This window comes from Myxine glutinosa, chromosome 10, assembly GCF_964187855.1.
Source record: "Myxine glutinosa chromosome 10, kmMyxGlut1.1, whole genome shotgun sequence".
NCBI lineage: Eukaryota > Metazoa > Chordata > Myxini > Myxiniformes > Myxinidae > Myxine > Myxine glutinosa.
Genome location: NC_136270.1, coordinates 122,985,367 through 122,998,609, shown reverse-complemented (window position 1 = coordinate 122,998,609; position 13,243 = coordinate 122,985,367). Strand labels below are relative to the sequence as shown.

Genomic DNA, 13,243 nt, shown 5'->3' with positions numbered 1-13,243 from the left:
CTTTAAAAGTCACTTTCAAGATGTGGGAAACCATAAATTGCCATTTCCTATCGGATGATCAAACATCTATACATCTTCAAGTACATCCTCCGATTCCGTAGTACACAAATGGAAGCGTCATCGGGTTAGTGTCAGGAGGAGTTCTCGTGTTTATTTTCTTTTATTTAAGCAAAAGCTTCCTTGCCCGATACGAGTTGCCAATGCTGTTCACCACAATTATCTTTAGGCCTTCCCTGTTGAGGAGTACTTTTAGATCACAACTACAAAAGTGAGCAGAGACTTGCTAAGAATTGTGGAAGAGACAGAAATAAGGACGACGTGAGCAACAAGTACCCTGACTGTCTTTTTCTTTAGTGGCCACAACTATTCCCACGGGTTTGCCTTCTTGCACAGGTAGCCTGCTGACGAGACTTATTTTACAGAGGATTGTTGAGGTTGAGGTGATGGAGGTGCAGGCTCGGAACGTAGAGGGTTTACCGTGGGAGTTGTTGTATGCAGATGATCTGGTGTTGATTGCGGAGAGTATGGATGGAGTGAAGGAGAAGATGAACAAGTGGAAGGAATGTATGGAGGCAAAAGATCTGAAGGTGAATATCGGAAAAAACGAAGGTGATGGCAAGTGGTAAAGCATGTGGTGAGGTGGAAAGAACTGGGAAGTGGCCCTGTGCTGTGTGTAGGAAGGGTGTCAGAGTGAACTCCATTCAGTGTACAATGTGCGCTGAGTGGGTTAATCAAAAATGTAGTGGTCTGAGAGGGTCATTAACCAGTGTGGCAGCTACATTCAAGTGTAAGGTGTGCACAGAGGGAGCTGCAGATGGAGGAAATGTTGAGTTGGATCTTGGAGACGGCGTGAAGCTGGAAGGTGTGAAAACATTTTGCTGCCTCGGAGACGTGCTGAATGGAGAAGGTGGATCAGACTCGGCAACGGTTGCTCGAGTGAGATGTGCATGGAAGAAGTTTTGGGAACTGAGTGGCGTGCTGACGAGGAGGGGAGTGTCGTTGAAGCTGAAGGGAAAGGTGTATGCTGCATGTGTGAGAAGTGTTATGATTTATGGGAGTGAGACATGGGTAATGAACGTAGAGCAGCAACAAAGGCTGGAAAGGGTGGAAATGCGAATGGTTCGGTGGATGTGCGGAGTATCGTTGAGAGAGAGGAAGACAAATGATGAATTGCGAAAGATGATGGGAATAGAGCCTGTGATTGATGCTGTGAAGAGAAACCGGTTGAGATGGTTTGGTCATGTGTTGAGGAAGGATGAAAGTGACTGGTTGAGAAGAGTGATGGAAATGAATGTAGAAGGAAGTAGAGGACGGGGAAGACCGAGAAAGACTTGGCTAAAGATGGTGGAAGAAGAAATGCGGGCAAGTGGGTTAACAAGGGGAGATGCAGAAAATAGGGCAAAATGGAGAAGATTGTCAAGGCTAACCTCCGCTCTAGCAGGGAAAATGGCCTTAAAATGCCTGTTGTTGTGTTGTTGAGGTTTCAGTTTGTTTAAGAAGGCCTACCTCAACTCTTTTGGGTTTTTTTGTTTATTTTTCATGTTTTTTCTTCTTTTTTTCTCTCTTTCTTTATCAATCTGAGCCTGGTGTTGGCTTAGCGGTTAGGGTGCCGGCTTGGGATCCTAGGTTCCTGAGTTCGAATCCTGGTCAATCACTGAATTAATGCCAGGGGGGTTGACTCAGCTTGTCATCCATCTGAGGTCGACAAATTGAGTACCAGTTCACTGGTAATTCTCTGTGTGTTGCACGAGGCGACCAACAGGGTTGGCGGCAGGAAGGTCATCCAGGCATAAAACATTGCTTCAAAGCGGGGACCACAGTGCCCAAAAAAGGCCAATCCCTGCTCTGCAGGGAAAGATGGCCTCCAAAGGCGGTTCTTTCTTTATCAATCTGTCTTAGGAGAAGTGAATTCTTGCAGAATTTTTTCTGGAAGGTTCACTTGGCTGCGCCTGGATGGGTTTTGAGGGTTGTGGAGCAGCAGCTGAAACCCGAATCCTATCCAGGTTCCTCCTGATGACTCCATCTTTGATCTTTACTTCTTCTGGTTCCACCTGATGACTCCAATGCAGTATTTGGTTTTCCCTTTCATTTGCTAATAAATAATCTGAGCAACCGTATTTTACAGTGGGTTTTCATTGAACCCCGGTAGTATGACACCCCGTTCCGTTATGTGCAATAATTGAAAGGCGTAGAAAGTGGTGCAAGTTCCTTCCCTCGTCGTGTTGGGGCAAGAGGTTGTAAAATTTTCAGTGGAATTGCCCGAGGCATCGAGTGGAATCTCCCGCACTACGGAACCTGCCTCACACAGACAGTATAAAAAGCCCAACTAGAAAGTCTCATAAGCAGTACCGGCATCTTACAGAGCTCCAGAACCAGAGAAGGTTGGAAGGACATCTTACAGAGCTCCAGAACCAGAGAAGGTTGGAAGGACATCTTACAGAGCTCCAGAACCAGAGAAGGTTGGAAGGACATCTTACAGAGCTCCAGAACCAGAGAAGGTTGGAAGGACATCTTACAGAGCTCCAGAACCAGAGAAGGTTGGAAGGACATCTTACAGAGCTCCAGAACCAGAGAAGGTTGGAAGGAAAAACTTCAATAAAACTGAGATATCTTACAAGGAACTGGATCATGGGTTTTGTACAGGTGAGAGTAAGCTTCATAACTTCCACAAATGCCTTTCGTCTTCCCATTTCTTGATGTCATGTTTGTTTGAGGTTCCACTGCGAGCTTCTCTTACAATTTTAAATGAAAGCTATGAGAGAAGGATAGATCTATCTACCTTTATAATGCTGATTCTATTACACTTTACACAGATCTTGCCGCTGCTGCTTTCCTCGCTGTTCCTGGTTCATTCCTTGGAATATGAGAAAGAATGCCGGAAGCCTATCCCAGAAGAGCATTTGCTGAAGCGGATGAAAATGCCACCACTGCAGATTCTCCTCTCGCAAAAGTTGAAGAACTTTCACAAGGCAATCCCACCATGCCCGAAATGGACCCCGAGATTCTTGGAGCAGTCAGATCTGAAGGATCGCTCTCTGTCTCCCTGGACTTTCAAGTAGGTTCTCTTAGGTGTGGGGTCGTTAGTTGTGTGCAGTTGATTACCTGAGTACAAATTGAGATGTTTGTTCTGTTCATTTGCGATCACTGACGACTCTCTTCTTTCTCTCGCCTCTCCTCATGCAGAGTTAACCACAAGAAAGGCCGTGTGCCCGAAGCGATCGTTGAGGCTGTATGTCTTTGCCGTGGCTGCATTAACCCTTCCAACGGCACCGAGGTGCATTACAGCGTCTCCGTGCCCGTGTACGGCTCACTACTTGTGTTGCACCGCAAAGAGTGCCCAGGAGGGCAGGTACGCTACCATAAGGAGCACGTCCGGGTCGCCGTGGGCTGCACCTGTGCTGCACCAGTGTTAATATGAAGACCTGTGCTGCGCTGGTTGTCACCATCTAAGTGGCGGAACGACCGAAGGGTACCTAGTGGAGCGAGGGAACGTGGTATCGGGTTTGAAGAAGGTTTCAATCCCTTGACCATACCCTGTGGTCGTCACCACTCGGCTTCACCTGACAAAGTCTCCGATACCTCCACTAGTACCTAATCAAGTTCGTTTTTTACTTTTGATGGATGTTCCACCAGCTCAGATTTCGTTCTACACAATGTGTAATATAACTGCTACTATTATTGATAATATCATAGATTATTGTATTGATGGACAAAGTTAATTGTCTTACAGATTGTGCTGACAACTGGCCTTTCCACAGAAATGTGATAAACTTGTCTTTATGGAGTAACTATAGAGAAACTATATATATACATGCATGCTGTCTCCAACACTACTACTTCCAGTGATAATTAGGAGACAGGAAATTGTGATTTTGGCAGTTACAAACTGTGCAAGTCGTTTTTATTTTTGTGACCGTGTCACATATTTGTAATGCCTACGGCATTGGCCTTGTCGTGCTGTGGTGTAACGCCGCAGTTTAGTGCAGGGAGTGCAAGTGCAGTACGTGCAAGCCTTTGGCCTTCACTCCTGTATCTTTTCTGTCGAACACCTAGGGAAGTTATCCCTAGTATCATGAATTGTACGTGCTTGTGTGCGCCTTATTTCATTGTTATGATTCCAATAAATCTCCATGTCCCACACTGTTGTGATGTTGACAATTTGCTTTGCCTTGTTTATTTCCTCTGTTGATCCATTTTGAGGATTTATAAGAGACCGAAGAGAGTTCCGAAGGTGGGAGACCAATCGTGCATGGATAAGCTGCAACGCATGGGTTTCGATCACCAACACGAGTGGTTAGAGAAAGTTGTTGTTACCCTCGCCAGAGGAGAGGGTATTGCATTTCAGTCCGTTTGTTTGTCTGTTTGTCCGCACTGAATAAATATGATTTTCTCTGCAACCATTGCTCCGATTGACAGGAAATTTTCACCATAGGTGCAACTCCACCTGTATAATTTTTTAAAAATGATAATTATGACATCATAGGTCACGTGGTTCGGCCTCCATCTTAGAAAAATCTAAAAACTTTGCACCTCTATATCTCGGAAAGCGCTGAATAGAAAAAATTGAGACATGGCTCATTGTAAAGAACTCTCCATGGGGAATAAAATATGTTAATGATGTCATAGGTGCCTCCATTATGACGTCATAATTCGACAAGTACAAAACTTCATCCAATCAAGATGAAATTTCTTGAGCGCCATGTCGGCATAAACTGGTTGAGAAAAAAATTAATAATTATGACGTCATCGGTCTCGTGGTTCGGCCGCCATCTTGGAAAAACCGAAAAACTTTGCACCTCTATATCTCCGAAAGTGCTGAATAGTAAAAAATTGAGACATGGCTCATTGTAAAGAACTCTTCATGGTGAATAACATATGTTAATGATGTCATAAGTGCCTCCATTATGACGTCATAATTCGACAAGTACAAAACTTCATCCAATCAAGATGAAATTTCTTGAGCATAATCTAGGAATAAATTAGTTTAGGGAAAAAAAAAATGATGACGTCATCGGTCATGTGGTTCGGCCGCCATATTTGTTTTAACACAAAAGCCATAACAACCACTGAAAATACATCCTGGCGAGGGTTTGCAATCTCTGATTGCTATTTTTCTTGTTGTTGTATATCCAGCTACTCAAAATTACTTACAAGATTATACCAGCGGTAGCACTGCCTGACGCTACATTGCAATATACACATTGTAGTAGCCTTTGGTAGCCTCAAAACAGACCTCAAGGCCAACATGTGGCAGCCTAAAACCTTGCCCAGATTTTGAAGTACCTACACCCAAAATTTGGGCCGTTTAGGTGCCACGATTCGGCCGTGAAACAGTAACAAACAAACGCAGAAACGTAGGATTTGTAATCCCCGAGGAAGCCTTTCCACAACAATGTTTTAAACAACATTCCTTGGACTTATCATTTGCCTGATTTGAAAGGAGAAGAGATTTTAGGTTACTCTTCTTCACAGGAATTACAAAAGACAAAATTTACAATCATATAAGAAAATGAAGCCCATCCGTAACCCTCACTCCCCAAACCTAACCCTAATCCCAAGATCAAAAATAATTGTCAAAATTTTAAAAAATCTTTTATTTTAACAGTTCAACAATAAATAACACAAGGTGAATAATAAATAGCACAAGTGTCTTTCAACTCAAAGTTTTTTTTCTTTTTATTTTCCAGTTCTGTGTTGTGAATGAAGATTCAGTTCTTTCAAGTCTGAAGAAGTAGGACTCGGGACGGAGATGTATCATAAATGTCTCAAGAAATCCCCAGGTGTTCCCAGCACAGTCTTAATAATGTTTAAAATAATAATGAAATACATTACTTATCTAATGACGAATTCAGTAATAAATCATTTTATTATTTTTTCAATCAACTGAATTTACCTCTCATCAAGCACCATCCAATGAAGAATGACATCGATGTGTTTAGAACCCAGAGAGTCTTCTTGGCAGAACCCACTTTTCAAGTCTCCAAAATAGAACCCACCTTTTGAGTCTCCAAGGCAAAACTCTTCCTGATTTTCCCGAATTGCCCAAGTTTCCAAGGCAGGTCTCACACTGTGAGCCCTCTCGGCAGAATCTCTTCCTGATTCCATCTCTTCCCGATTTTCCTGAATTTTGTCGTTCTCTAAGGTAGAACTCGTATGCTGGGTCATCAAGGTACATCTCGTATGCTGGGTCATCAAGGTACATCTCGTATGCTGGGTCATCAAGGTACATCTCGTATGTTGGGTCATCAAGGTACATCTCGTATGCTGGGTCATCAAGGTACATCTCGTATGCTGGGTCATTGTTGGTTTGGTTTTGTTGGTTTCAAAGGTAAAACGCATTTGCTGAGTCTTGGCAATTCAAACTGTGGCAGCAGCTAAAGGGAAGTCGAAAAAAAGTTAAAGATAATGTTGGAGTTTAAATGTGTTTGTCCAGTAATGAAGTCACGCATGATGTGCAGTAATGAAGTCATGCATGATGTGCAGTTATGAGGTCACGCATGATTTGCAGTGATGAGGTCACGCATGATTTGCAGTGACGAGGTCACGCATGATGTGCAGTGATGAGGTCATGTGTGATGTGCAGTGATGAGGTCACGCATGATGTGCAGTGATGAGGTCATGCATGATGTGCAGTGATGAGGTCACATAATATGCAGTAATGAAGAGTCATCGGCAGTCTGCAGCCTCCTCACTCTCTGCAGACCTGGACAAAATCACAGACTGGGCAAACAAGTGGAACATGTCTTTCAATCCTGACAAATCTCACACTCTTACGATGTCTCTCCGAAAAGACCGACTGGACAACCCTCCCATCTACTTTCTGAAAAATCCTCTCCAAGAAGTTCTGTCACTCAAGCTTTTGGGTCTCACTATCTGCCATGATCTTTCCTGGGAAAACCACATTTCCAAGCTGGTCTCCAAAGCCAGTCACCAACTGGGCATCCTCCGTCGTGCGAAGTCCTTCCTTGGCACACCTGAGCTCCTCACCACGTACAAGGCTTTCATCCGCAGCTCAATGGAATACTGTTCTCCCCTCTGGGCCGGTGCTCCTGCCTCACACCTAGCCCGTCTTCACGCTGTTGAAACCAAAGCATTCAGAATCATTGGAATCTCCCGCGATGAAGCTAACTCCAAGGGCCTTTCACTCACTCACCGCAGGCAGGTTGGTGGTCTTTCCGTCTTCTACCGACTCCTCTCTGGCCTTGCTCCCCCAGCTCTCTCTGGGCTCTGTCCCCCAAATATTCCTGCAGGTCGCACAAGATCTGCCTGCAACCCTCTTATGGTTAAACTGCCAAAATCAAGACTCTCTGCTCACCTTCACTCCTTCATTCCTCTTTTCTCCCGCCTCTGGAACAAACTCCCTCACTCTCTTCAATCCCACTCCACCCTCCAGGTCCTTAAAACGGCTGTTCACCACCATCTCTTATCTTCCCCAATCCAAAACCTTGATCTTTTCTACCCCCGCTAATTTCACCCCAAATCCACTTCTTTGAGGTGATTTTTGTCTTCTTTCCTGGAAGTCCTTCGTGTCCTTGCGTTTTATACCTAACCTGACTCCCCCCAAGCCCTCTGCCTCCCACACATCTCCCGATGTCCCTGCTCTCAAATGTGTGTTTGTGTGCTTCCTCCCCTTCTCTCCCCATCTTGTCGACCGCTCCCATTTTGATATACTTTGTTTACTTGTTTGTTTGATTTGTTTGTTTGATATATGTTAGCTCTTTCACGAGCCTCGACTCTGTATACAAAAAAAAAAGAAAAAAAAAAGAGATGCTGTGCAGTGATGGTCATGCATGATGTGCAGTGATGAAGTCATGTATGATGTACAGTGATGAAGTTAAGCATGATGTGCAGTGATGAAGTCATGCATGATGTAAAGTAATGGTCACACATGATGTACAGAAATTAAGTCACGCATTATGTACAGTAATGATGTCACACATGATGTACAGTAATTAAGTCACGCATTATGTGCAGTAATGAAGTTAAGCATGATGTGCAGTGGTGAAGTTAAGCATTATGTGCAGTCATGAAGTCATGCATGATGTGCAGTCATGAAGTCATGCATGATGTGCAGTAATGAAGTCATGCATGATGTACAGTGATGAAGTTAAGCATGATGTGCAGTGATGAAGTCATGCATGATGTGCAGTAATGAAGTCATGCATGATGTGCAGTGATGAAGTTAAGCATGATGTGCAGTAATGAAGTCATGCATGATGTACAGTGATGAAGTTAAGCATGATGTGCAGTAATGAAGTCAAGCATGATGTACAGTGATGAAGTCATGCATGATGTACAGTGATGAAGTTAAGCATGATGTGCAGTAATGAAGTCAAGCATGATGTACAGTGATGAAGTCATGCATGATGTACAGTGATTAAGTTAAGCATGATGTACAGTGATGAAGTTAAGCATGATGTGCAGTAATGAAGTTAAGCATGATATACAGTGATGAAGTCATGCATGATGTGCAGTAATGAAGTCATGCATGATGTACAGTGATGAAGTTAAGCATGATGTGCAGTAATGAAGTCATGCATGATGTACAGTGATGAAGTTAAGCATGATGTGCGGTGATGAAGTCATGCATGATGTGCAGTAATGAAGTCATGCATGATGTGCAGTGATGAAGTTAAGCATGATGTGCAGTAATGAAGTCATGCATGATGTACAGTGATGAAGTTAAGCATGATGTGCAGTAATGAAGTCAAGCATGATGTACAGTGATGAAGTCATGCATGATGTACAGTGATGAAGTTAAGCATGATGTGCAGTAATGAAGTCAAGCATGATGTACAGTGATGAAGTCATGCATGATGTACAGTGATGAAGTTAAGCATGATGTACAGTGATGAAGTCATGCATGATGTGCAGTAATGAAGTCATGCATGATGTACAGTAATTAAGTCACGCATTATGTACAGTAATGATGTCACACATGATGTACAGTAATGAAGTCACACATGATGTACAGTAATGAAGTCACATGTACAGTAATGTCACACATATACAGTAATAAAGTCACATGTGCAGTTATGATGTCACACATATACAGTAATAAAGTCACATGTACAGTAATTAAGTCACATGTACAGTTATTAAGTCACACATGATGTGCATAATGACATTTTGCATTAAACTTCCCCTCTTGATTTTCTTAATCACAAACTCCCACTGGATTTACATTTAAGTTTTCCAAGATTTAATTTTAATGATCATCCAGGTGTACAAACCAACCTTGTACACAGGACAATGACCACTCATGCCAGCATTTCACGGATTGGAAGATTTACCTGGTGCTTGTCTGGATTAGAGTGCGCTTCTGAGGCAGAGACAAAATGGGACACGATGGAGGTGAAGACATGTAGTTTAGACAATGTTTGGAATAATTTGTAATGTAAGGCAAGAATCTTGGCAACTTATGTTCTAACCGGAAGGATGGTTTCAGGTGAGGGGGTGAATAGGATCATAGGATGGTTGGTGAGTGATGTAATGGAGATGGTTCAGCCTCGTGGCTTCACATCATTTTCTTTGGCCCTTCCTCGACTCATTGCCACTCTGCTTAAGGTGACTGGGGCCTGCGGAAGTGGCTCCATACCCCTCATGCTCTTCGTGGAGATCTCCTTCCTCTCTTCTCACGAGGCACTTCTTCTGTTGACATTTCCTTTCCATCATTATTGGAAGATGCATATCCACCTCGTTCAAACACAATATAATCCTGCTTTTGCACAGTTTTCTGGTGAACGAGGAGTTTGGGATTACTTGGCACAGAAGAGCAACCTGCCACATTTGCAGTTGTACCTGAACCTCGATCAGCTTCACTTTGTTCATCGCGTTCAACATTCCCAAAATGTTTTGAGGGCCTTTTAATGTTGGTAGTTTCAGAATGTGTGTTCACTGCTCCTGCTATATTTACGGGTACACGAGATGTTCCACTTGAGGGGCTTCTCGTGCAGGTAGTGTCAGGATGAGTCATCACTGGCCCAGGTATATTTACAGGTATAGTGGGGCAACTTAGCATAACAATTGTGCATTTTGTGAGGAAAGCACCAAATTTGGCACACTAGTAGACTATCATATTATGAAAAGATCTGGATATTGGGCCATCTCAGATTTAGAGATTTGATTTTTGCAAGATTTCGATTCGATTGGGATCGAAGAGAACACCTTCTTCGTCTTCTGTACAGTGAAGTTGCCAGCCCTGAATTCTCTGGCTACATCTGGGTGCTTCATTGGGAGTGCAACCATGTCCCTCAGGTGAACAGGGACCCACCTGGCATAGTGTGTGTGGTCTAAGGCATGGAACCAGTTCCGTCAGGGCATCAAGGTACATCGTGAATGAAGCCTGCCGCAGAGAACGCACGTAGACCAGTACCAACATCTCCAGTTCCAGCACAGTTGCCCAGTACTGAAAGTTGGGAATGTCTTCTCCTCTCTGGTGACACCAGTCTTCGAACTCAAGCAGGTCTTCTGCATCATCAGCATATGTCATACAGTGGCGTTCATACGCATGGTGTTGCAGGATGTGCAGTGCCCCTGCAGTGATTTGATGAGCTCTTCTTGTGCGGGTGGCGTGGGCAGCTCGCAGGAAGGAGTCGGCCGTCCCTGGCGTTGCAATCTCAGCTTGAAAATCTGCAAAATCTGCAAATCATGCAAAAATCAAATCTCTGAATCTGAGATGGCCCAATATCCAGATCTTTTCATAATATGATAGTCTACTAGTGTGCCAAATTTGGTGCTTTCCTCACAAAATGCACAATTGTTATGCTATATTTAGCTTAGCTGCCGGACTAGTACACAAGATCCTCCATTTGAGGAGCTTTTTGTGTCAGTAGTTTCGGAATGAGTGATCACTGCGCCTGGTATGATGTGCAGTAAAGCCTTTTGCAGGTTCACAAGGCTTTCCACTTGAGTGGCTTTTCGTGGAGGTAGTTTGGGATTGAGTCATCACTGCCCTTGGTATATTTTTGGGTACACTAGAGTTTCCCTTTGAGGGCCTTTTCTTGCACTCAGTGTCAGAATGAGTTATCACTACCCTTGGTATATTTTTGGGTACATACAATGTTCCATTTGAGGGGCTTTTTGTGGAGGTAGTTTGAGAAGGAGTCATCACTGCCCCTGGAATATTTATGGGTAGAGGATGGGGGTGATGACGAAAATGAACACAAGAATGTTGACCAAACCCCATCCAGAGGAAAGGGTTAAGAAACGAATCCGCATATAGGAATAAATGAATAACACCCCAATTTCTCTTATACTCTGCAGCGCAAGATTGGTTTAAAATTATATTTTGAAGGGGCCTGCATGAAGGGGTCCGGATGAAGGGGTCTGGATGAAGGGGTCTGGATGAAGGGGTCTGGACGAAGGGGTCTGGACGAAGGGGTCCGGACGAAGGGGTCCGGACAAAGGGGTCTGGACGAAGGGGTCTGGATGAAGGGGTCCGGACAAAGGGGTCTGGATGAAGGGTCCCGCATGAAGGGGGCCCGGATGAAGGGGTCCCGGATGAAGGGGTCCGGACGAAGGGTCCCGCATGAAGGGGTCCGGATGAAGGGGCCCGCATGAAGGGGGCCCGCATGAAGGGGGCCTGGATGAAGCGGGCCCACCTGAAGGGGATGTTTCGATTACCCACCTATAGAGTAATCCAGATCATGAATCATTCACTACCCCCATAGTGTAATCCGGATCATGAATCGTTCACTACCCCCAAAGAGTAATCCGGATCATGAATCGTTCACTACCCCCATGGAGTAATCCTGATCATGAATCATTCACTACCCCCGAAGAGTAATCCGGATCATGAATCATTCAGTACCCCCATAGTGTAATCCGGATCATGAATCGTTCACTACCCCCAAAGAGTAATCCGGATCATGAATCGTTCACTACCCCCATAGAGTAATCCGGATCATGAATCGTTCACTACCCCCAAAGAGTAATCCGGATCATGAATCGTTCACTACCCCCATAGTGTAATCCGGATCATGAATCATTCACTACCCCCATAGAATAATCCGGATCATGAATCGTTCACTACCCCCATAGAATAATCCGGATCATGAATCGTTCACTACCCCCAAAAAGTAATCCGGATCATGAATCATTCACTACCCCCATGGAATAATCCGGATCATGAATCATTCACTACCCCCATAGAGTAATCCGGATCATGAATCATTCACTACCCCCATAGAGTAAACCGGATCATGAATCATTCACTTCCCCCATGCAGTAAACCGGATCATGAATCATTCACTACTCCTGTAGCATAATCCGGATCATGAATCGTTCACTACCCCCAAAGAGTAATCCGGATCATGAATCGTTCACTACCCCCATAGTGTAATCCGGATCATGAATCATTCACTACCCCCATAGAATAATCCGGATCATGAATCGTTCACTACCCCCATAGAGTAATCCGGATCATGAATCGTTCACTACCCCCAAAAAGTAATCCGGATCATGAATCATTCACTACCCCCATGGAATAATCCGGATCATGAATCATTCACTACCCCCATAGAGTAATCCGGATCATGAATCGTTCACTACCCCCAAAGAGTAATCCGGATCATGAATCGTTCACTACCCCCATAGTGTAATCCGGATCATGAATCATTCACTACCCCCATAGAATAATCCGGATCATGAATCATTCACTACCCCCAAAGAGTAATCCGGATCATGAATCATTCACTACCCCCATAGTGTAATCCGGATCATGAATCATTCACTACCCCCATAGAGTAATCCGGATCATGAATCGTTCACTACCCCCATAGTGTAATCCGGATCATGAATCATTCACTACCCCCATAGAGTAATCCGGATCATGAATCATTCACTACCCCCAAAGAGTAATCCGGATCATGAATCGTTCACTACCCCCATAGTGTAATCCGGATCATGAATCATTCACTACCCCCCATAGAATAATCCGGATCATGAATCATTCACTACCCCCATAGAATAATCCGGATCATGAATCGTTCACTACCCCCAAAAAGTAATCCGGATCATGAATCATTCACTACCCCCATGGAATAATCCGGATCATGAATCATTCACTACCCCCATAGAGTAATCCGGATCATGAATCATTCACTACCCCCATAGAGTAAACCGGATCATGAATCATTCACTTCCCCCATGGAGTAAACCGGATCATGAATCATTCACTACTCCTGTAGCATAATCCGGATCATGAATCATTCACTACCCCCATAGAGTAATCCGGATCATG

At 44.1% G+C, this 13,243-nt stretch overlaps 1 protein-coding gene across 1 annotated transcript; it reads left to right on the top strand.

Annotated features, from left to right (window-relative positions):
• Positions 1 to 2,482: 2,482 nt before the first annotated feature.
• LOC137433564 (interleukin-17C-like) lies at positions 2,483 to 3,977 on the top strand. The gene is made up of 3 exons (XM_068125884.2): positions 2,483 to 2,643; positions 2,814 to 3,055; positions 3,184 to 3,977. The coding sequence occupies exons 1-3, from the start codon at positions 2,629 to 2,631 to the stop codon at positions 3,416 to 3,418; spliced, it is 492 nt and encodes a 163-aa protein (XP_067981985.1). The 5' UTR covers positions 2,483 to 2,628; the 3' UTR covers positions 3,419 to 3,977.
• The last annotated feature ends 9,266 nt before the right edge of the window (positions 3,978 to 13,243 follow it).